Source organism: Protopterus annectens, chromosome 1.part2 (assembly GCF_019279795.1).
Source record: "Protopterus annectens isolate FY-2018-M chromosome 1.part2, PAN1.0, whole genome shotgun sequence".
NCBI lineage: Eukaryota > Metazoa > Chordata > Ceratodontiformes > Protopteridae > Protopterus > Protopterus annectens.
In genome coordinates, this window is record NC_056727.1 from 966229075 (window position 1) to 966254531 (window position 25457).

At 38.4% G+C, this 25457-nt stretch overlaps 1 protein-coding gene across 2 annotated transcripts in view; it reads right to left on the minus strand.

Moving 5' to 3' along the window:
- Positions 1–25457, minus strand: part of HPCA (hippocalcin) — a 778673-nt gene that overhangs the window by 248842 nt on the left and 504374 nt on the right. For both annotated transcript variants that reach the window (XM_044059929.1, XM_044059928.1), the window contains one exon: positions 23866–24263. In XM_044059929.1, coding sequence (XP_043915864.1) covers positions 23866–24243 — 378 coding nt within the window. In that variant the 5' untranslated portion in view covers positions 24244–24263. The remainder of the gene's footprint in view (positions 1–23865; positions 24264–25457) is intronic.

Genomic DNA, 25457 nt, shown 5'->3' on the forward strand with positions numbered 1-25457 from the left:
TGAAGACTGCTGATCACCAAAAAGCTTAATAACTGCTTTATAGGTGACAGCTTAGAATCTGTGCTTATATTCTGATACTGGTGAGAGTAGGAGAAGAGTTAATTGATTCCTGACTCTTTCTGGTTGGAGAGTGAGTATCTGTGCTTAACATACCTGATTGGTCTGGTTGCTATTCGAGGCATCTACCAGAAAAAGGCTACAAGCCTGCAGACCCTAAACAGGCTGTGGCCTGCTTCTCTTCTTGGGATTGGCTCTAAAACTAGTTAGTTTTAGCTAGAACTAGCCAGTTTTTTTTAGTTTCAGCACTCAAAACTGTTTCCTTGTGCTCACCACTTGCTCAGAACTCATTGTAACCACTAAATAAACTACAAATTACTACAGCACTTGACTTTCCTCACTTGTCAAGTGTAAAACAGTTCCTAGTACTTAAATAAATAAGCACCTATCCAGGCATGTACATGGGTCAGCTCCCAGTGTTTTCTCCTGTCCACCTGATGAATCTGAGCATCTTGGGGCAATGCAGCAATTGCCTCATGTAGACTGACAACCCTCTCCTCCTACCACCCAACACTGCAACCTGTGAGAGATGCACTTATATAGCCAAACTGGAAGCCAAGCTCTCTCCAACCAAGAATGGACTAGAGAGCCAAAAGGAGAAGGTTAACACCTGCACCACACCACACTCAACACATAGTCCTTCAAAACCTACACTACCAAAACCCACACATAGAAACACAAAGCACACACCCACATTCACGGAGGCTCTCAATAAAAATCTGCCCAAGCAACAGAGACCTCCCAAGCTGAATTGCAGTCAACCACCACCCCCCAACACTACCCAAATGACACACAGTCCACAAACTCAGTGTGCCACTCAACCTCAGCCCATAAGGCAAAACAACTTACCCAACACACTAGTCATAGGTGACTCTGTAGTCAGGCACACTGACGTCCCACTCACCAGGCTAAACAAGGAGAAAGTTACCGTGAGCTTCCTGTTGGGTGCCAGGACTCCGTCACATAATGCACGCACTTAGGTCATTTGACAACAAGTACAAATACGACTCTGTCATTGTCCACGTTGGTGTGAATGACCTGGGACGTACCTCCCTGGACTACATGAAAAGAGACATGGAGGAGCTCTTGGATCTTGTAGCCCAGGTAGGTATGACCCTAGCCCTGAGTAGCATCCTGCCATCACCCAGAATGATACCACAGTACAAGGACAAAATGATTGACTTCAACAATTGGCTAAGCTTCTGGTGTCATTCTAAGGGGATCCAGTATCTGTCTGCCTAGGACGACATGGTCGACAGACCATGATGCTTTGCCAGAGATGGCCTGCACCTGTCGCCCCTGGGATTCCAAATACTGGCTAAGGCTCTTGCCACCCCTATAGTGCCTTTTTAGGCAAGGTTTAAATGACAAATTCACCACCGTAACAGGTACAAGCAAGCAAACTCTGAGGGTAATGCTACTCAATGCTAGAAGTCTAAACCTCAAAATGCACTCACTCAAGGCACTCCTTAAAATGGAGAACATCGACATCTGTGCAGTGACAGAGACCTGGTTCTAGGCTCCAGAGCACACCCTTGCATTACCAGGCTATAATTCATACCACACCTTTCAGCCACCTGACCTGGACCGAAACACTAAAGGCGGAGGTATGTCCATATTCATTAAGGATATCCACACCTCCAGGCTAGTTGCTCAACATAATGCATCCGAAATTATCCAAGTGTAACTAACACAAGGTAAGACTGCAATCCAGGTTGTAGGTTGTTACAGATCCCCCTCCATGCCTCAGGATTCCCACTCTTCATTTCTTAAGATACTGGAAAATATTAAGGTACAATCCAATACCTTAATTATGGGCGATTTCAACTACCCCACCATCAACTGGGAAAACTACTCATGTACCAACTCATTCACTCAAAGTTTTCTGGAATTCATAAATTCCAATGCCTTGGATCAGCTCATCCACACTCACACCAGGGGCAGCAATATCCTGGACCTGGTCATTACCAATATGTGTAACCAGTGTTCCATGCCAGAGGTCAACTCCTCGCTGGTCAGATCCGACCACAAGCTAATCATCCTAGACATCCATATCCCACCCCCACCACTCATTTTTGAAACCACCATCAAAAACTACTCCAACACCAACTTCATGCTTCTTAAGACAGAAGTGGCAAACTTCACGACACCCATGCAGATGGAAAACAGAGGTACGTCTGCTGAATCTTACACAATTGCACTGTATAAGTACATACACGAATGCATGGATTGTGCCATCCCCAACAGAACCAAGACACTATCCTCCAAAAAACAGAAGCCAATCTGGTGGTCCCCTGCCATAAACAAACTCTACAACAGAAGGAAGAAGTTGTTGCAAAAAAGAGTAAAATCCCAAGATTGGAGGAGGTACTCCCTAGTCAGCCTCAGCAAGAAGCTGAGATCCCTCATAAAATCCTCCAAAACCAGTTATGAAAATAAAATCACTACTGATTCCAAAGACAAACACAAAGCATTCTACAGCTATGTCAAGAATCTCAATGGCAACACTCAGATCTGCTCTGAGCTACAGCTCAATGGCACTAAATATACTTAACCAACCGATATTGCCAACATCCTGGCAGAAAGGTTCAGTGCTAACTTTACCACCCTCTCACCCTCCAAAGGGCCCATCTTAATACCGGAAGAATGCAAAGCCCCTGTAATCATGGATGAACAAGAAAAGACCGCACTCTGCAAAGCCAAGAACACAGCATCCATGGGACCAGACAACATCCCAGGCTGCGTACTGCACGAACTACAGAATGAACCGGCACCCCACTCCACAAAAGGGGTGCCACCACAGACCCCAGAAACTACCGCCCCATTAGCCTGACGAGCCTAGTCTGCAAGGCCATGGAATGTATCATCTTGGAGCTTATAAACAAAGACATAGGTAACCTCCAAACCTTGGACCCCACTCAGTTTGGGTTTGTAAAAGGTAGATCATGTCTACTAAACCTGACTGACTTCTTTGAAGCAGCCACCAGAGCCACAGACGAGGGCAAGGTAGTGCACTCAGCCTATCTTGACCTCGCCAAGGCTTTCAATACCATCCCCCACTCTGGAATTATAGATAAACTCACTAAACTGGGCATAAATCCCTATGTTACAAGATGGGTGGCCAACTGGCTCACTGACAGAATCCACACAGTAAAAGTAGCCGACTCCAAGTCCGACTTCAGACCAGTGATGAGTGGAGTACCACAGGGTTCGGTCCTGGGTCCTCTCCTGTTCGGCATCTACTTCTCTGAAGTGCAGGTCAACACAGAAGGTCTTTGGCTAACAAAGCTCACAGATGACTGCAAACTGGGATCCATAATAGAATCACCTAATGATGTAGACATTCTACAAAAGGGCCTCACAGAGACAGATGCTTGGTGTCAAAGTCATGGCCTCAAGCTCAGTGCCAAGAAGTGCATTGTCATCCCCTTTGGGAAAAACTCAGTACCCATGAACTACCACATAGGTGGTAGCTCACTAAACACCAAAAGTGTGATAAGAGACCTCAGGACACAGGTGGACAGTAGTCTCTCCTCTGATAACCACATTGCCATAGTAGTCAGGAAATCCGTCTATGTGGCACACCTCATCACAAAAGGGTTCTCCTCTAGAAGAAAGGAAGTCATAACCACATTGCCATAGTAGTCAGGAAATCCATCTATGTGGCACACCTCATCACAAAAGGGTTCTCCTCTAGAAGAAAGGAGGTCATTGTTCCTCTCTACTCATCCCTCATCAGACCCATTATAGATTACAATGCCCCATTTGGCATGTATCTCACAAGACACCTACAACAATTGCAAAGGCCACAGAAAAACATCACTAAGAGGATTACTGGCCTCAAACAGATGCCATACGCAGACTGTCTAAAAAAACTCCAGCTCTACTCCATTGCATATCGCCTACTCAGGGGCAATCTCTGCCTAACATACAAAGCTATGTCAAACCCAAAGCTGTTGGAGATGTTACACTTAAAGAAATCCCAATCTCTCCATACCAGATGCTCCAGGGACCTAAACCTTGTCACCACAATAAACAGAACATGCTGGAGGGATAGATTCCTGTCCCAGAGACTTCCCATACTCTGGAACAAACTACCCATTCATGTCAAGCAAAGCTCCTCACTGGCTCTCTTTAAGAAAAATATTGATGACTGGATGGGAAATAGAAAATTCACCCCAGGGATCACTTCTGTGGCACTGCTCGACAGGGGCACAGGAAAATAATTTTCTTGGGTGGCAAAAGCCAGGGAACCTTTTTGGCTAGGCTTATATAGGCCCCAGATTTGATAGCCTAGTACCTACCTATGAACCTATGAAGCCATATCATTAGCAGGACACCACCACTGCCTAACCTCTCAGTCCCTCCACCTTAATACCCTCTATGCATCTACAGTTCTGACAACATATTTATGTATTAGCCTAACTACTACCAACTACTTTCTTAGAATTTAATCTTCACCCACTGTCAGTGATTATTTACTAGCCTCTGGGCTTGTCTTATCTACTCTTCATCTTCCAGATTTAATTCCAGTACATACTCACTCTCCTCCTCACTACTTACTGACCTTGCTTGCAAACACTTCTCTCCTCCTTTTAGCTTTTTCTTCTATTTCCCCTGTTTATATATATGTACATACATGCAGTTATTGAGTATACAATGTCTGTGTGTTTGATGCAACACTTTGTTAACCTCAGTGTAACTCAGTTATGTTAGTTACGGTAGTAATCTCAGCTAAGCCTACAATTGTTAAAAAGTTAAGCACTGCTCCACCCTGCTAAGCAAATACAAATAACTAAATAAATAATTTCAATTTTCATTGCTATCATTACATCATTTTTTTATTCATTATTGGGATATAACAGAGAATCCAAAAACTGCTACCATAATTTTCTTCTAGAATATGAAGGGAAGTCAGCTGTCCAGATAAATCACTGCAAATCTTTATTACTTCTAAATGTGAACTAAAATTATATTGAGAACTACAAACAAAAAAATTGCTGACCAAAAGGACTGAGTGTTACTTCCTTGTCAGTTGGGCTTTTGTCCGAAAAGACAAACAATGCATGCCAGTAAATTATTACAAAATATATTACTTTGAAAAAAGACGGGTCTATATTAAATCACCGAACGCTTAAAAAAGTGAATGGTGATTAATCGACCTACGTAAGCGAAAGCTTGCACTGTCGAAGTGTCAGAACAGCGAGTTCCAACAAAAAATAAATAAATAAATAAAAATCAATTTCAAACATTACATTAAGTGGGGGGCTTCGCCCCCATACACCCCTACTTAAATATACCAACTCCAAGACCAGACTACAATGCTGAAAATCGCAAAGTACCGAAGCAGCCAAGCGAATTCTTTCCCAGGGAAAGAATTCATTTAACAGCCGCTTATATATTTTGCGTTTTCAGCCAAGTTCGACCAAGACGCATTCGAAAGAATGCGTCTTTGGACTTGTAATATAGACCCGAAAAAAACAGAGGGCAAGTTGTAAAGTTAATCTCATATCAGATGATGCACAAAGTACATTTGATTCTATAATTAGGCAGTATATTTTTAAAATGTTCTAACATAAAAAAGTGCATGAATATATTACATAGCTGAGTAAGAATTTATATAGGAACACATATTCCCATATTAGGGCAAATAATATTATATTAGAAGAAAGCACTTCTTCTCATCAAGGATCTAAACTCCAAACAAACAGAATGATTTCAGTCACACACAAGGAGTCATAAGCGCTACAGATAAAACTTAGCATTCATACTTCTTGCTGAATAGAAACTTGTCCAATTGTCTCCCTATTGAAATGTCACTACTCAAAACGCAGAGTGTCAAAAATCAAAAAAAAAAAAAAGATTGAAAACCTAGCGAAGAGTGAATCTCAAAGATCCCTCTTCTCCTTAAAGCTTCTTTTTGTGTGTGGGGAGGGGTGTGGGAAAGCCTCTCCTCCCTTCAAATTTATATGTACTAACTCTGAGATCCCCATACCTCAGAGAAAAGGGAACACTCTGAGAAATGGCATCTCAGACTCTGTATATGTAAGTCCATTCTTTTGCCCATTCAGTCTCTGCATTTTGGGACTTACTCTAGCAGATCCCGACATTTCAAATGGCTACCATTAAAACTACCATATATACTGATGCACACCTGAATTCATTCTATCATTGTTTAACATTTCATCTAAAATTAATAAGTAATAGTCAAGAGAGAATATTCAGTACAAGGAATACAGTGACAGAGAATCAAACACATACATAAATAAACAGACATATTCTTGAGTCATTTGGAATGTAAACATTTATAATAAATACTACACATTCAGCTCACATTTCAGTCCTGTGACTAAAAATTAAAAAAAAAAATAATTTGTGTTTCCAAATCCAGAAGGTGTTATAAGGAGTCTGTAAATTAAAATCTGGAAGATGATATATTAGAAACATATTAATATAGAAGGACCATAATTACGACAATGCACAAGAAGCTGTGTCATGAGACAACAACTTGAAATATTACAGATGTCTCTCATGTATTCTATGGCTGTTACTCTCAGCTGATGGGACGTTTGTCCTATACAATATTTATGACAATATCTTAATCCAAATACAACACCTGTTTGTAACAATTTCTGTTACCAGGAATGACAAGTCAATGTCTAGCTAAATCCCAAAAACAAGCCCAACAGTATCCCAAAGTGGACAAACGATCATCTCTTACAAACATCACCTGTCTGCATTAATGCTGGGTTAAGGAACATTCATGGATGTTTCTCCCCAAGCCTCTGCTGAAAATAGGCTCGGTCCTAGTTGGACTTTCCTGGTCAACCACTGTTAAATAAATAAATAAATAAATAAAATCCGTAACAGAAAAGCATTCCAGTAGGAAACATGAAAAGAATACTAAAGAACTTTCTTCAGAACAGAATTGCTCAATACAACTTTCCAATGTTTTTGAATGCTTCTAAAAATTATTTCCATAAATGATGCAAAACCTGTGACAAAGAAACACCTTCTCTATTAAATATGTATAGGGTGGGCACTGAAAGCAACCAAAAAGTTACTAACTGATGTAGATAACTTACATTTTGTGATATAGATTTTTCTTTGTTACACATTTATTAATACATCTCAACATTTCATAGTGGACATGGATTTAATGCCAATTTTTTCATATTCGCTCTTGCAAAAAATACATATATGTCTTAAATCCTCAGCACTTATGACTTAGTGTGTCACTTAAATCATACTATACCACATAGACTGACATTAATGAAACTGGTATGGCAAAAGATTTTCTCTGTCATCCACACTTTTTGTCTTAGCTATGAGCCCTGTATTAGAATATTGCAGTACATGCCAAGAGAAATTATTTTTGTCTTAGTCATCATCAGTGTGATTAGAATTCATTTTTTACAGTTTTTTTATAGAAAGAAAGTTCCCCAGAACACCGCAAGGTATAGCAGTGAAGAGGTGATAGGATGGTCATGTTTTAGTTCCAAACACAGAACATTTTACACAACAGCTGACATGTTTTTTGAATGTAGTTAAAGTACAATACTTCTTGGATTGATACAAAGACATTTGGTGAATTGCAAATTGTTCTGAAGCTGGATCTGTTTCTTGGACACCCAGGTTTGCAACAGATATTTTAGTAACAGGTACATCTTTGGAAAATATTGTTATATGCACACATTTTAATTAAGTGGGTTTGCAATCAAATAATATTTTATTTCCCTGTTGACAACTAAATCACAAAGATCGAAGGGAAAGACTTGGAAGGATTTTTTTCCACAAAACAAAATTTCCTTCATCGAATATGAATCATGCTTAGTCATTCTGGGTGAAGAATATTTTACAGAAAGCACTATGTACATTAAGTATTTATTCCATGTTTGAAAAATTTAAAAGTATATTAGGATGCCCCAAAAAAGGGAACTTCATTAGTTTATAAAACAGTACAAATGCATATTTATTCACTAGTAAAAAACAAAAAGGAAAATACATATTCACTGAGATGGGTCAGAAATAAAATAATGACAAACATATTTTGCAAAGGTATAGGAGAATCATATTTTTGAAGAACAAAAAAACAAAAAGCAAGTTAGCTGTGTCAAAAGATAAATTCACTCCAACTCGATAACTTAGCAATTTTGTCTCTTTTAATAACAAGGCTTCTTCAGAAATATATTGCATTTAAAAACAAACTGTTTAAATAACAAACAACAGCCAAGCACATAAAAATAGTCATGCTGTTATTTCCTTATCTAATCCATTTGAGAGCACATTTAATATTCATTTAATCCTGGAAACACATCAGCCTGGAGCAAAATCTACCACCACAACTCTTGATACTCCAGAAGTGTGTTAACAACGCCAATAAAATCTTGCACTTAAAATTTGAATTCACAGAACCCATTACACACTGTACTATGTTTACCAATTGCATTATTCAAATCTTGATTTTTGAATTGCAACCCAGTGTTCCCTAATGCACTCAAATTCCTTGTGGTTTTACATATATAAAAACACGTACATGAACTACAAATATCCAGATAAATAACATTCCTGGATTTACAATTACAAACCTATACAAATTGATTTTAAAAGACCTTGCATCCAGCACAATCACTTTACCTGTAGGAATGAATTTAAAAAATTATAATTCCCACACTTATGCACACCATTAAAGGGATGCCTACTTCTTGATATTCCTCCCCCACTTCAAAATAGTTCTTGAAAGTTGTCATCTTTTTATAACAAAAAGTACAGTTTTGTACCTACCACAAATGTAGATGTTCGAAGATCCACATTGCTGCAGTCCTAACACTTGGGTAGTCCGCTGTCCCAGTCGGCCCGAATACCAAAGTATAAGGCTGACGTCGGTCAAGGCGCATTATTCTGACGTCAGGACGTCAGGGTACAAATGCGCATGACCTACGTCATATCCTCAGTCTTTTCTTGCCCCAGATGTCAGAAGACCCTAAAAAGATAAGACCAAAACCAAAAAACACCAAACACTCCTGTACCAAATATATGTACAATATATACAAATTTACAAAAGAACAACCCCACCCACACAACCACCCCTAAACACAGAGGGAAGGAGGGAGGGATTGGACTGCAGCAATGTGGATCTTGAACATCTACATTTATGGTAGGTACAAAACTGTACTATGTTCTTCATCTCACATTGCTGCAGTCCTAACACTTGGGTAGAATCCCAAAGCAGAGGTAAGGGAGGCTGGCAAATCATAAAGAAGCAGGAGCTGTCAACATGCCCTGCAAAATAGCCGTGGCAAAACCAGCCCTAGATTTAGAGTAGAGAGGAAGGTGGTAATGCTTAGAGAAAGTATGCACTGAACTCCAAGTAGCTGCCTCCAAAATATCCTTAGTTGCCACCCCCTTAGAAATGCTGTTGAAGTGGCAGTAGCCCTAGTGGAATGAGGCCTAATCCCAGCTGGAATCTCCTTGCCATGATGGGAATAACAAAATGCAATGCAAAACCCAATCCACTTAGAAATAGTTTGTTTTGACACAGGCTTGCCCTGAGAACTCAAAGCAAAAGAAACAAACAACTGCTGAGACTGCCTAAAATCCTTAGTCCTGCTTAAATAATAACGCAACTGCCTGTGTACATCTAAAGTGTGCAAAATCTTTTCCCCTTATTTTGGGGATCTGCATAAAAAGTAGGCAAATGAATAGTTTGGTTTAAAGCCACACTAGAGACCACCTTAGGCATAAAGGAAGGATTGGTACGTAATGATACCCTATCCTTATGGAAAATCAAAAAAGGCTCAACCGCCATAAGGGCCTGCAATTCAGAAACCCTTCTTGCAGAAGTAATGGCCAACAAAAAGCAGTCTTCCATGACAAGTATTTCAATTCAGCAGTAGCCGAGGCTCAAAAGGTTGTAGAGTAAGTTTCTCCAACACAAAATTGAGGTCCCAAGCAGGAGTAGGAGCTCTACGTGGGGGTCTTATATTCTTTACCCCTCTAAGAAATTGCTTGAACAAAGGATGAGAAAACAATGGTGGGTCACAATCATAGTGAGCTGAAATTGCTGCAGCATGAATCTTAATGGAAGAGAAAGACAAACCTTTGTCCAATAACTCAGTAAGATATTGAAGAGCCACACTCAAATTAGGCTCAAAAACCTCCAAATCCTTTGCTGCACTCCAAAATAAAAATCTCTTCCATTTTTCTGCGTACACTTTCCTTGTACTAGGTCTTCTGGCTTCCATAATCACATTCAAAACTTGTTGAGGAAGTTGAGACCTGCTGTGGTTCAAAACAGAATATGCCAGGCTGTTAGATGAAGAGAGTGAAGCTTGACATTGAGTAGATGACCGTCCCTCTGAGACAATAGGTGTGGAATCAAAGGTAAAGGCCATGGAGGCTTCCTTACCAGACTCCTCAGTAATGGGTACCAGTGTTGCCGAGGCCAATCTGGAGCTATTAAAATCATCCTTGGCTTGTCTTGTCTGACCTTTAGGAGTACCTTTGGGAGGAGAGGCAGAGGTGGAAAGGCATACACATGAAGATTTTTCCAACTGAAAGAAAGAGCATCCACTTTCCAAGCTGTGTGATGAAACCTTTCGTGCAAAACTTTGGCAGCTGGTGGTTTAGTGGAGAAGTGAACAGATCTATGTCTGGAGTTCCCCATGACACTGTCAATTTCAGAAATACATGAAGATCCAGTTTCCACTCGTGGGGATCCATGATTTGCCTGCTTAACACATCTGCTAAGGAGTTCTGTGCTCCCGGCAGAAACCTTGCCTGAAGATTTAGTTGCAAGCTGAGCGCAGTCTCCCACAAAATCATTGCTTGCCTGCATAGAGGATAAGAATGTGTTCCCCCTTGTTTGCTGATGTTCCACATGACAGTTGTGTTGTCTGTTAGAATCAACACCTGCCCTGGAAAAAGTAACTCCTTGAAAGCCATTAATGCAAACTGGACTGCTAACATCTCCTTCATGTTGATATGTAGATGCTGTAGTCTGGCAGGCCACTTGTCTTGTATCCACTTTCCATTCAGATGAGCTCCCCAAGCTATGTCTGAGGCATCTGTCGTTAGAATCTGACTCGCCTCTGGCCGGGTCACAGAGAGTCCCTTGTTTAGGTGACATTCCTGAGCCCACCACAAAAATTCCTTTTGAATGCAAGGTATTATTTGAATGACAGTGTCCAAATCCTGGCAGTGCTGTGTCCATACATTTTGAGATACCATTGCAGCTTCCTCATATGCAGTTTGGCATTGGGAAGCACCAGAATACAAGATGCCATGAACCCTAAGGCTTGAAGGACTGTCCTTGCAGTCAGCCCGGACTGAAGAGATAGTTGATGGAAGTAAAGGGAAAGATTCTTTTGTTTGTCCGGGGTTAAAAGGCCATCTGGGTTGCTGTATTCAGTCTCACACCCAGAAAGCACATGTCTTGAGAGGGTACTAGACTGGACTTTATTTCGTTCACAGAATACCCCAGGCATCTTAGCACTGCTATCACATATTCCAAATGCTGAAAAAGGTCTTCCTTTTCTTGAGCCAGAATCAGGCAGTCGTCCAAGTAAGGATAGATTTGTATTCCTTTTAGCCTGAAGTAAGCTATCACTGAGCCAGAACTTTTGTGAATACTCTGGGCGCAGTAGATAAGCCAAAGGGCAATGCAGAGAACTGATAATGGGAATTCCCAGCTCGAAAACGCAGATACTTCCTGCAACTTAGTCTGATAGGCACATGAAGGTAAGCCTCCTTGAGATCTAAAGTTACCATCCAGTGATCTTTTCCCAGCAGAGGTAAAAGCTATTGTAACGTCAACATTTTGAACTTGGGAATGTCCAGATAAGTGTTGAGGATAGATAAATCCAAAATTGGTCTCCACGTGTTCCCCTTTTTTGGTACTAGGAACAGGCGAGAATAAAATCATAGGCCCCTTTCTGGCACAGGAACCGGCTGAATGGCCCCTATTTGGAGTAACAGAGAAATTTGCTTGTGAGCCTCTTTTCTTTGTAGAGGAGGAATGTCTGGCATGCCTTTGAAAGGAGGCAAGGTATGGAAATAAAACCTGTAACCGTGGTGAATGATATCCAATACCCATCTGTCTTGGGTAATTAAACTCCAATTTTCTTTGAAAAGTGCCAGCCTTCCTCCCAAAGGTGCTGCCAGACGAGAAGGCTCTGGCAGCTGAAAAGGCAGGTCATTGGGTCTGTTTACGAAAGGACTGACCCCTGCCCTCACCAGAAGACTGAGCAGGTGAACTCCCTGTTCTAGGCCTAAAAGAACCTTGAGCTCTGCCCCTACCACGGCTAGACCTACCCCTAGACTGGGAATCATAAGAAGGATATGTCCACCCCTTAGTAGGCCAATTTCTACTAAACTTGGAGGCTGAACCTGCAAAAATCTTTAACAGTCTGCATAGACTTAGCCTTGTCCTCCATTTTCTTTAAAACTGCTTCCACAGGCGAACCAAACAACACATCAGATTGTAACGGAGCATCTAAAATCCTTGTCTTAACATGCTCAGCCAAATTCTGATCCCTCAGCCAGGCGTGCCTGCGAAGAACAGAACCAGTGGCAGCCACCCTCGAAGAGGCCTGTACAGCATCAAAACCACATTGCAAAGAATGCTTACCCACCTGTTCAGAAACAAGAACTAAATCCTGCAACTCTTTACACTCAATACCTTCCGCCAGAGCATCCACCTTAGACTTCAATTGTGAAAGGAGATAATTTTGGTATTTTAACATGTGGAACTGGCAATTCAAATCCCTCATGGCTAAAGTGGAAGAAGTATACACCTTCTTTCCCCATCTATCCAAAGCCCTTGCCTCTTTATCAGGAGGAACAGGATTTTTAACAACAGAAGCCTTAACACCTTTAGGCCCCTGAGAAACAGTTTCTGGGTCTGCCCTAGGACTCTTAAAAGATACTTATGAGCTTCAGGCACCCTATAATACCTATCCGGTTTAACTGGGGCAGGAGGCAAAGAATCAGGGTTCAGGGAAGCCTCTGCAAAACATCTTCCACCACATCCAGAACAGGAGGTATAGCTAAAGGCCTATGCTGGGGTAGAAACAAAATTCCCTAAGCCTTTTCCTGGAATCAGAGAAATCTTGACCTTCCCATTTAAAATGCTCCTCATGGAATGAAGAGTCTCTGAAAAGAAAAATCCTCAGGAGGAGAAGCAAGGAGTAGAATCATCTACATCAGAATCAGAATAAGGAGGATACTCCTGTAAGTCTTCAGTCAAGACTCAGAAGCCTCGAACACTGCTCAAAACTTTCAAGCTCAGGTTCCACCCTAGGCCTCTTATCAGGAGGGGGCATAGAACCTCTAATCATAGTAATCAAATCTTCTGCCATTTTAAGCATATGTTTCTTAGGCAGAGACCCTGAAGAACTAGGAGAGACACCCACTGAAGTTAAACCTGGCCTGCCTCTCGAAGAAGCCTTGGAAACAGAAGGGGAGGGCCTAACCACCTTAGGAAGGGAGGGGAGAACAGCTACCTGAGAAGCCCCTTCAGCCTGGCCTACCTCCTTAGAGGACACATCTTGTAACAGTAAAGTCTCTCCCTGAGACTCCAAAGAAACTTCTGGCAGAACCTCCGGCTCCACCGAGCCCTCTAAAGAACCGACGTCCGGGACAGACGGTTCTTCCAACCTAGGCTTTGCTGCTTTGTCCTTGCGCTTTTTTGATGAAGCGGGCGTCGGAGCATCCGACGGCATTTTATAATTACAACGCTTCCCAAAAACTAACCTGGCACAGTCTAATCTTCTCTTTATAGTGCGTTTGTTAAATCTAGCACAAGAGCGACATCCAACAACGCCGTGCTCAGGCCCTAAGCAAGGTATACACAAGGTATGGTGATCCCTATGAGGTATCTGTTTCCCACAAGAAATACAGTTATTCACTTTTTCTGACATCCGTTAAATACTGAGGCAAGAAAAACAAAATATTCCCAACGGGTACTTAGCCAACTTTGATTCGGTCTGAAACTCCGACTTCAGAAAATTTCAGAACGCCAACCTGCACTCGCAATACTGCTTCTGCATCGGACCATGCGGCAAAAAAGACTGAGGATATGACGTCGGTCATGCGCATTTGTACCCTGACGTCCTGACATCAGAATAATGCGCCTTGACCGACGTCAGCCTTATACTTTGGTATTCGGGCCGACTGGGACAGCGGACTACCCAAGTGTTAGGACTGCAGCAATGTGAGATGAAGAACATCTGTGATTGGTTGCCTAAAACTTGTAGTACATTGGCATTACTTGCCAAAATTCGCCAGTTATGTATAATCACATCTCTTATACCTCCCATTTTATTGCTAACAGGTAACGGGAATCTAAGCTCTTGTTTAACCTCACACATGGGTTTAGTGTTCGGAAAATCTTTTGCAAAATGAGAGCATATTTGTTAACTCTAAAATTAGCTACTTCTTCCATAATACTATCTACTAAGACTGGTGGATATTTTTTGGCCAGAAAAAGTTTCATAAGAAAAACACATTCTCTTTTGAACATGACGTCCTGACTGGCAATATGTTAAAGTCTAATGTATTGCCCTCTGACGATGTTTCTCTTCATAAAAAATGGATGTTCACTTTTAAAATTCAAATAATTATTTATTAATGTCTGCTTTCTATAAATATTTGTTATAAAAAAACTGTTATCTTTATCCAAAGTTAAATGAATATCCAAAAACTGCATTATGTTCCCAGTTCTGGAAATGGTAAAATTTAAAAAAATATTACTTAAATTCATTTCTCTTAAATAGCCATCAAGTTCTGACTTAGACCCATACCAAACAAAAAAGATATCATTAATATAACATCTATAAAGGCGTACATAAGAGAAACATTTTAATTTCTCCAACACATCAACTTTCCAAGTAGTTACCACCAAATTTGCAAATGATGGGGCCAATTTGGCCCCCATGGCAACCCCACTTATTTGTTCATAAACTGTGTTCTTGAAAATAAAAAAATATATATTTTTTAAAACCAACTCTATTAACTGACACCATGTGTCTACATTGTGAAATATTAGCATGTTTAATAAGATAATTTCTTACTAAATCCACCCCAAATTTTATTTTATTTTATTTGACATTTGTTAACTGGGTTAGTCCAGCTAAGCCAGAAGCCCATTTTCAGTGGAGACCTGAGGATAAAAGCTCCAAGGTAGTTGCATACATATATTCAAAAAATTACATAGTAGTTGTAGTGCAAAGAAAAACAAAAAAAAGACAAGAAGAAAAAAACAAGTATAGATTTGCATATACAATACAGTTTGGGGGTTTACAATTTACAGGGAGTAACATCACTGAGTGAGTACAGCATCAATTTACATCTGAGAAACATCTTAGAATGTGTATGGTACACACATATTCAGTGTTGTATAGTAGTATTCATGTGGAATACTACTATACAACACTTCCACATCTAGTGTCACCAATAATTTATCTACACTCGTAATCTGATGATCAAATAATAACCCTAAAATGACCCGAGTCTTTCAGATTATACCTCGTTTTTCTGAACTAAGGGGTTCAGTACACTATCAACGAATTTATAAATGTATTCCATTTTACATCTGTTTAGTGACACTATATGACAAAGTGGGGGGGGGGTTAAATTCATTTTTGCAGACTTCAGGAATGCCAAAACTGACACCCAAGCTTGGACTATGCACTGTCATAAAATTGAACTCTTGTGGAGTAATTGCCCCTTGATATCTAATACACACATATCCATGTGTCTAAATCTGGAAAAAAACTTCTTGTCTGGTAACAATTTTATAACTATTGTCATTAGTTAACACTTCTTCTATCTTATCTATGTATGTAGCTGTATTCATAATTACTATCCCAGTGCCCTTGTCTGCCTTCATAATTCTGATTTATCTGTTATTACAATTTTTTTCAAGGGCACTTGGATTTAGTATGAAGCCTAGTTCTACGGATGGATCTGATGTCTTCTTCACATACTTTGAAAAAAAAACATTCAAAATGCTATTAAGAGAAGGATTGTACAAACTTCTTTTGCTACAAGAACAAATTTCACTAGAAATAAAATTAGAACAGTTACTAAAAATAAATATCAAATTCAATTTTCTGATGTACATATGCAAATGAATTAACACATCTATGACATTTGCCTTTTGAGTGGGAATAAATGAAAAGCCTTTTTACAGGACTTTTAAATGTAGATCTGAAAAAAAACACTGCTAGTTAAATTACACAACAAAGCATAAGAGGCTGGGCAATTGTTGATTTCAAATTTTATTTCCTCCTGTGCCCTCAGCTCCATCCTCCTCCTCTTCCTTGACCCCTCCCCCTCTGTGTCTGGTTGTCTGTTCTTCCGTTTGCACTTCTCAATAAAAAATATTCATGGATGTTTGATTTAAATTATTGTTGGAAGCAGTCACTGATGAAATATTTACTTGAAGAGCTTTTAGTCACTTTATTAATTTCAATACAACCATCATTGGACACTTGACTCAATGGAGGAAAAAAAATCGGTGGCCACTAGGAAGGGAGGTGTGTCTATTAAAGGTCCACTATTGGCCAAGTTGTTTATAACATCTGGGACAATGTTCCTCCCTTGATTCAGAACAAATTTACTTTAATGAATGAATGCTGTCCCCTTCTTATATTGATCGAGATATCTAAGTAAAATTTTCTTTTTCTTTTCAATCACAGAAGACACATACCTGGTGAGTTTGATGTTAACACCCTCTCATAAATCTTTTAATTGGCCAAAAGAAGGAGGTTTAACCAAATTGCTATGCAAGTTTCTAATGTCTCTGTCCAACTTCTCTAGTTTGTTATGGTTAAACTCAGCCAATAGTTTCATAACTTTGACCCCAGCATCATTGTGTACCTGATAAATAGATTTAAACAAAGTCTCATTCTCTTCAATCCCATTCAGTAAATGATTACACCTAAGCCCCACAGGAACAATATCATTTTGAATGTACTGACTTAGGCATAAATTGTTGCATACAGTGTTTTTGTTGCTACTAAGTATATCACTGGTGGCAGGAGCTGACAATGTGAGCACTTCTGCACAAGACGTTAATCAGATAATAAAAATTGCTATAACGGTTACAAAAAAAAAAAAAGAAAAGAAAAAAAAACAACTTGTTTTGATGACCTGGAAAGTAATTCCATTCAATGAATTCTAGCACTTTGAGTTGACTATATATCTATTTTGGAAAATTAGAAATTATTAGGATTTTGAATCTTTGCTCATATAATAGTTTGTAATTTGCATGGCTTTAATGGAGAAATAAAAAAATAAGTGATCTGGTCCTTTGCAAATTAGGCCAAATGTATACATTGCCATTCAGTCTATCTGTGAGATGATATCATACAATTAAAAATGCTATAATTTAGGGTAAGCACAACAAACACACACACACACACACACACACACACACACACACACACACGCGTGAATGCGCACATACATACCCGCACATGCACACACTCACACATACATGCATGTGGACACACACACACACCACCATTACTATCCCCACTACACCTGAAGTTGTTAAAACAACTCTGCCTAAGTTTACCTGGACTAAAAACTAAGAAACTTTAGCCATTAGTTCACACAGCTGCACACCCACCTTCACCCTGCTTGCTCAGAGCCAATGCAAGTTGTTACGGTTCATTGAGGCTGCATTCTCCTGCATTCTCCCACAGTAATGGTTTAGTTATAGGTAACTTTGTTGCCAGGGATATAGATACCACACTCACCACACTAGAAAATAATATGAAAATATGCTATAACCAGCAAAAAAGATAATGCTTTCATTGCTTTGAAACTATACCTCTGTTACTACACTTATATGAATGTGTTCTAGTTGCAGGATGGCCTGATGTTCAGGTATTTTTGTTGACTCATGGCACTGAGTACAGCTGCTTTATTATGTTCTGAATTAGGCATTACTAGGTTGGAAGGTCCAGCTGATGGATAGTGCCTAAAAACAAGCACTATAGTGGCAGTAAAGGCTTTAGTCGGACAGAAAAAGCCATGATAAGAGGGGTGCAGACAATCACTGGCAAGACAGGAAAGCTTTCCAGCCATCTTTTCCAAACTGACTCATACTGGATCCACCTAAAATGATACCAGCTGCATAGCAAATTATCTTGTCTCTGAATCTTAGCATAGCTCTGGAAGATGGCAAAATTCTACTCAAAACTAGTATCTTTCCTGTCTTGGTCACATGAATATAAAAAGCAGTCATATTCTTAGGTACAGCAGCTATGATTATTCACCCCCATGTCAGACACTGCCAGGTCATAATGATATTTATCAGCATGAAAAGATCTAACATCCATTGTGTTCCAGATCCTGGTCTGGAAATCAGCCAAATAACAGCCTGTTGTCAGACATACTGTGAATAGCAGCTACATCAGTACTTGTCAAAGATACCATCACTTCAAGAATGACTTTTCAAGTCTCCGAATTTGAACTCCTAGATATCCATACCAGCCTTAACAAGATAATTTATCACTTCACAAATAGGTTTAGAATACTCTCTATGCTGCATACTGTCCATGACAGCTGCCTTAACACCTTTACCAAATCCTCATCAATATTAACACCTTTGTATCAGGGGAATTCAATAACGAGTCAAAAACTGCCACCAATGGCCAACATTCCTAGTGTTTCTTTGACATGATGAATGTTAATTTGCTTGTGAAAACAATTAATCATTCTAATAAAAGCCCAAATGCCCCTGATCTTGTCCTCATAAATATGGCCCCTTCTTGCGCACCTTCATGTAAACTGTCCTCCCTTATTAAATCAGTCTAAAACTTCAGTGACCTTTTTCTTTAAAGTATCTCTACAATAAACATCTCTGTATCTAGGGACTTCTTGGAAACAAATCTTCTCCACTTAACTGATGGAAAATCCATTGTAATCTTTCTCTGATGGTCTTCATTGCTAAAGCTACCAGTTTGCCTCTGACTTTTACTCCATTATAAACAGATGTATTGCTAAGGAAGTCTATATTTTCACTAAATATAATGAGATAGAAAACACCAGGAGCATTTCTCTCCAGTCATCCTCTGAAAATGGGTTCTGTCCCAGACGGACTTTCCCAGTAAACAAACGTTAAACAAATAAAATAAATAACAAAATAAAATAAATAAATAAAATATAGTGGAACACCCCATATATAAATTATATAACAAAAGAAAGAAATTACTTAATGCTTATATGAGGTCCAATTCTACCTACCTCAATAATATATTTAGTCAAACTATCATATAACTTAACAGGGCAATTAAAAAACTGAAATCTGAACTTAAAATATCCAATGAAACTAACAAGAACTTTAAATTTTTCTTTATATCAGGAAGTTAAGAACCAATATCCAGCAATACATATGTATATAGATATATGTATCTCTAATCCACAACAATACTACACACTCTGCTGAAAGGAAATAGCGAATATCCCACTGTATCCCCACCACTAGAAGTCAAGTACAGTAACACCCAAGCCACAATGAAGGAAAACCTAAATAAGTGGATGGGCAGCAGGAGTTTTGACCACAGTTAATGGCTGCACTTGTAATGGTCTGTTGACAGACTGCATAGTACTTACCTATATGGGAATTAACCTGAGGAGAAACGGGCAAGTACTGTGAAGATACCATGGAAAAGGTAGAAATGGAGGACATAACTGAAACTTGAAAGAAACAGTGCAGAAAGCTTTTCATTTAGAGCAACAATCATGCAGTTGTAATAGATGACATGGGGAGGATTTGGGAGCTAGAGTACATTACTAATGTGCAGCTTACAGAAGTTAGCTTTATATTCAGACACTAACATGGTAAAAGGCCATTTCTGCTAACACCTTAAAACACATTTTTACATTTCTGTGGTCCAAGTCAAAAATTAAAACAAATCGGTCTTAATTTATGCAGCACATTGTTGACATTCGGGAAATCAGCTGAAGAATGCAATGTCTATATAACATGCTTCCTCTGCATAGTAGAAGAGAGTTTGTCCTTTTTATAATGCACTCATGTCTTGATCCTGTTATACTATAGTCCTCAGACACAGAAATAGTGGTGGATATAGTAAGACATTTTAAGAGATCTACAAGAAAGACAGAGGGCATAAGTTCTATGAAAGATGATGGCAGGCTGGGTTAGTAGGACTATAAAAACCTGCTGTCTCCAAGACCACATTCCCTGACCACAACATGGCGAAACTATGAAACTCGAAACTCTTCAAACCAGTATTGTCAAGAAGCACACCAACTGGTATTTTGACTGTGTATTTCAGAGGGCAAGGCCTACAATAAGTCCCATACTCCTCATATTTTAGCAGACTGACAATTGGGTCACACAGCTTCTTCTTAAATACATAGTTTGACAAACAAACCAAGACTCCCCTTTTGGTGATGTGCAAAGCTCATTTACAAATACATCTGAATTACATTTGCCAACTTGCTAACACAAAAAAACATGCAATTATTTGTTGAAAGGAATGCAGAGCAAACCATTAGGTTTGTTTACAGCCTTGCATTCATTGTGATCCTTCTAAACATACACAGTGTCCTCAGGAGGATTGTACAAGCTACAAATGGAAAAGGACTGCTGATTGGTTGGTAAAAGTCAACTTAAAGTTCAGCAATATGCAATTCTCACAAACAATGGCAGAGAAGATTTATGAATTCCTAAATAATGAGTGAATAAGCTAAAACAGTATCACCTGAACACAAACAAAAAGAAAGGAAATTAGCATGTTGTCATTCACACACAAACATTAGATTCAGATTAGGCTGCTACTTAGTGGTACACACTACCTAAATGGTCTTTTGTAAAAGGTAGCTAATGATTATGAAATAAAACAAAATTCAGTTAGCTGAGTAATGGTGTAACTCATCTGCTGACACAGTGGCTCTCCCTTATGTCAGGACTGCCAAAGTAAGTCTGAAATGTCCACTGGTGAATCAAAGAACTAATAATATAACTTTGTCAAATATTCTCTTAGAGGACCATTGTTATATTTCAGGGCTATTGGATCATTTAGAAAATGTAAATAAACCAGAAAGTTACGTTTCTAAGGTAAACTCACATTGACAACAGTCAGCATGGAAGTGGCACTTGTAATCTTTAACATAGTTCTTTTTTTAATGCTTTCAGTGGGGTGAAGCCTGAAAACTATTAACAAGATTTCTCCTGCTAAATCAGGAGCTATTCATGTTCTTAATAACAAGAAAATTTGCCACAAATACATTTTAAAAAAATCTTTTTGGAGAATGAGTTTTTTGTGTTGCTTTAGAATATATAATGATTACAAGAACTAGAAGACAGTTAAACTAAACAGTAAATGCAGAGTCCAAGGGATACCACCAATAATGATGCATGGGAAGAAACTAAAAGAGAATAACTACTGGCCTTTTTAAAAACACTTGAACTTGATAGATTTAATAAAAGAATAAAGTTTCTATGAAAAACATATAGATTATTCCCAAATGAAAGTAATATGGCTAGGTATAAGAATAACAGAACCATATTTATGAGACTTTTAGGAAGACCAGAATTAGGAGTTGAACATGTTAAAATGTATTCCTGATAATAAGATGCTTTTTACAAACATCTTAGTCAATTTAAAGACAGGAAGACTGATTACAATATTGTGTATAATAATGAAAAAACAGATGTAGGATATTCATCTGATTTAGTTTTGGATATAATAGTGGTCTCTAAAGAAAATAACTGTGCAAAGGATACGTTTTTTTCATTTGGATGGAGATTAATTTATTTGGACATATTAAAAGTAAAGATCTGGAAAAAAAATAATTATTTTTCTGCAGCAGGTACTGATGGGATCACATGATGTTTTCTTACATAAAATTTAGGAATTCTTATGCCTGTCTAAATATTTTTTCAAATAAGTTTAGAAACAAGTGATGTGCCCAGACAATGGAAAGAGTCGTTTAGTTGTTCCAATACCTTAGGGAGGTGAAACTACATTTGTTGAGAATTATAGACCCATTAGCTGGATGAGTGTACTGGGAAAATAATTTGAGTGGGTCATTAATAAATACGTATTGGATATGTTACGTTGATTTATAGACATAAAACATGGATTTACCCATAGCGAGGTCCTGTAGGACACATTTATTATCATTCTACCAACAGCTATGGAAAGCATTGAACAATGGGTTATCTGTGGATATTATCTATCTAGATATGGCTAAAGCATTTGACACTATCCCTCATGAGAAAGTAATATTCCAAATGTTGCAACTCAGTCTGAATCACTATGTGACAAGACGGGTTAAGAACTGGTTATGTTTTAAAACCAGTAAAGTTCGCTTGGGGAATACTTTAAACAAGTCTAAAATGTTTTTCAGAAGTATATCAGGGTTCTGTTTTAGAGCCAGTCTTATTTGGACTTTTTATGATATTGTTTCCTATACTTCAAGGGATGTGGATTAGTAAGTATGCTGATGACTCTAAGATGGGGTCAGTTGTTACTATAGTTGAGGATCACAGTAAAGTCCAGGGTTGCTTGGATGAATTTTACATGTGATTATCTGTTAATAACATTGAACTTAATATAATGTAAAAAATCTTGGACTGTTCATTTGGTAGTAATAATAAGTTCTATCCTTATATAATGAATAACATTACTTTGGACATATTGACTAATGTTAAGGATTTAGCAAAAATTTGTATTTACATCTTATGAATAGTATTAGAAGAAGCTATCAAGAGATTAAGAATATTTCGAGAACTTTTGTATAAGAAAAGCAAGGGGCAATGTCAATTAGTGTACATAACTCAGGTAGAGAACTTAGAAACTGTCCAAGTCTAAAACAGAAACTATGTTATAATGATATGCGCACTACTATTAATAGTAATATGGTGACTAAAAAGGGAAATTTCCTATGTTATAATTGCTGTTGCTGTGATTCTGTAAACAAAGATAATACTCTCATACATCCATTAACAAGAAAGATATATATATTTCATAGTTCTGCAACATGTATCACCACAAATATAATTTATTTAGCTACTTGCAGTAGATGTCCATCATTTTATGTAGGAAAGTCAACATGAAAACTAAAGGAGAGAATATCTGAACATCAGTCAGAAATTAGAATTAATGTTGACACAAATTCCTTGGCAAAACACATTAATGAGCATGGAAATGAACATAAGTTTGAATTTAGAGTTATAGATAGGGTATATAAAGACTTAAGAAGGGGTGACATAAATAATAAACTTGAAATTAAAGAACATGAATGGATTTTACGTTTATGTGCAGATATGTCCCCAGGTTTTAATCGGACAGTGTCATTAAAACTGGTTTTGAGATATAAACAAATGTGCCTATAAAATAGGTACCTGTATCTTTAAATTGTTAATTGTTTTAGTGTATATGTTAATTATTTAATTATTGGCTGTGTGTGATCAATATATAAATGGTAACTTTATGTTAATTTTTTATTCACTGATTAAGGGTTTTTAACCTGAAAGCTTTGCTTCTCTTTTATTAAACATCACTGTTGAACTTCAGCATTGCTTGGTTCGTTTTATCTTGGAATACTTGTTTTTTATGGACTAAAGCTTTACTCTGCACTTATTTTTGGTTATTTGGTAAAGAAAGATTTAACCAGGTTTGACTTCCCCCATTTCAAGTCATCTTTACAAATTCCTACAGTTTCATGAAGCAGTACTGTTTGCTTGAACAGCACAGATTGCTGAAGGTAGTGTAAGCAAAACAGAGTGGAAGAGATGGGTAAAAAGAAAAAGAAAATACATACCTGAACAATCTCAAGCATCTCTTCCCGACTGATATATCCATTTCCATCCAGGTCATACATACTGAAAGCCCACTTCAACTTCTGTTCGAGTGTGCCTCGAGACGTTACACTTAAAGCAATAATGAATTCCCGAAAGTCAATGGTTCCATCTCCATTAGTGTCAAAGGTGCGAAAGACATGTTCTGCAAACTTGGAAGCATCCCCATATGGGAAGAAGTTGGCATATATTTTTTTGAACTCCTCCACATTTAGCATGCCACTGGGGCAATCCTTTAAGAAGCCTTTGTACCACTCTTGCAGTTCATGGTCTGAGAACTCTGTATTCTCCCGCAGGTCATGCAACATCTCTGGTCGTAGTTTGCTGTTTTGTTTGCCCATGGTGTCTCAAAAGAGCTGACCTGCATCAGACAGAAACATCACATCAGAAAAGCACTGGTTAGCATAACTCCTAAATAATTACATCTGAGTTCTGTTAGTCATAAAATGCCTCACTGGTTTAATGTCCCCAGACTTTTAAAAATAATCAGCAGGTCGTATCATAACGGCCAAAGTATGAAGTTGCCTTTCTGGGAGCTATTTTTATATTATGGACTTCTATTAAAAAATCATCTGCTTTTCATTGTAAATGGGTTTTATCCATCTGGACTTACTGATCAGCTAACAAAAATAAGTGAATATTTTACTTCCAAGTGGTCACTCCTACTTTAGCACTGTCTGACAGCACAAACTTATATTGTTCTCTTATGTATGTCTTGCTTTGTGCCTCATATTGGCAGTAAAGGAAAAAATAACCCTGGTACCACTAGTCACTGAGCTCCAGTCCAGTCAGCTTCACAGCTATAGCTATGAATGAAGATACTATTTTAACTGCATTAACAGCTGCTGTCCTCACTGCTAGGATGTGACACTAGAAACACATATCTCCCTTCTGTATGCTAATCTACTAATTTGAGACACTTTAGAATTATGTTTTATTTGCAAACACAAATGGGTAGGAATAACGTTGGTTTACTATTTGCAAAAAGATACTCTGCACTTTTTAGTGTGATAAAAGCAGCCCACAATAATTAAATATCAACAGAAAATTTTACAGCTACTAATTTCATAAAATTATTATATACAAAAAACTTCATCCTTAACATACTAACCCTTTCAACATTGGGTGCTAAGTTATCTTGGCACCAGAAAAAGTAGTAGGAGAACATTCATAGTCAAAATAACTCAGTTTTCCTGTTATCGTTTTCTTTATTTTAAAACAGTGAAAAGTATGATTTTAAAATAAAATAACACTTTCTTACCTTAAGAATAATTTATTTGTAACAGTTAATGTACTAACAAAGTAATTAACTCAAGCCTTCAAAAAATGGCAAAAGTATATCCAAGCGATGTAATGCCATATGACTTATTAACATGCTGTTTCACTGGCCTGACTGTCACATAGTTACACTCCATAATTAGCAGTTTCATGGCTTGATACTAGGTGAGGTAAGCAATGACACTAATTGTTCAGAGCAACCAGTAACAGTGATACCAACTGATCTCTTGTCCTTTCACTAGGAAAATGGTACAGGAAGCAGATGTTCTGGTCTTCA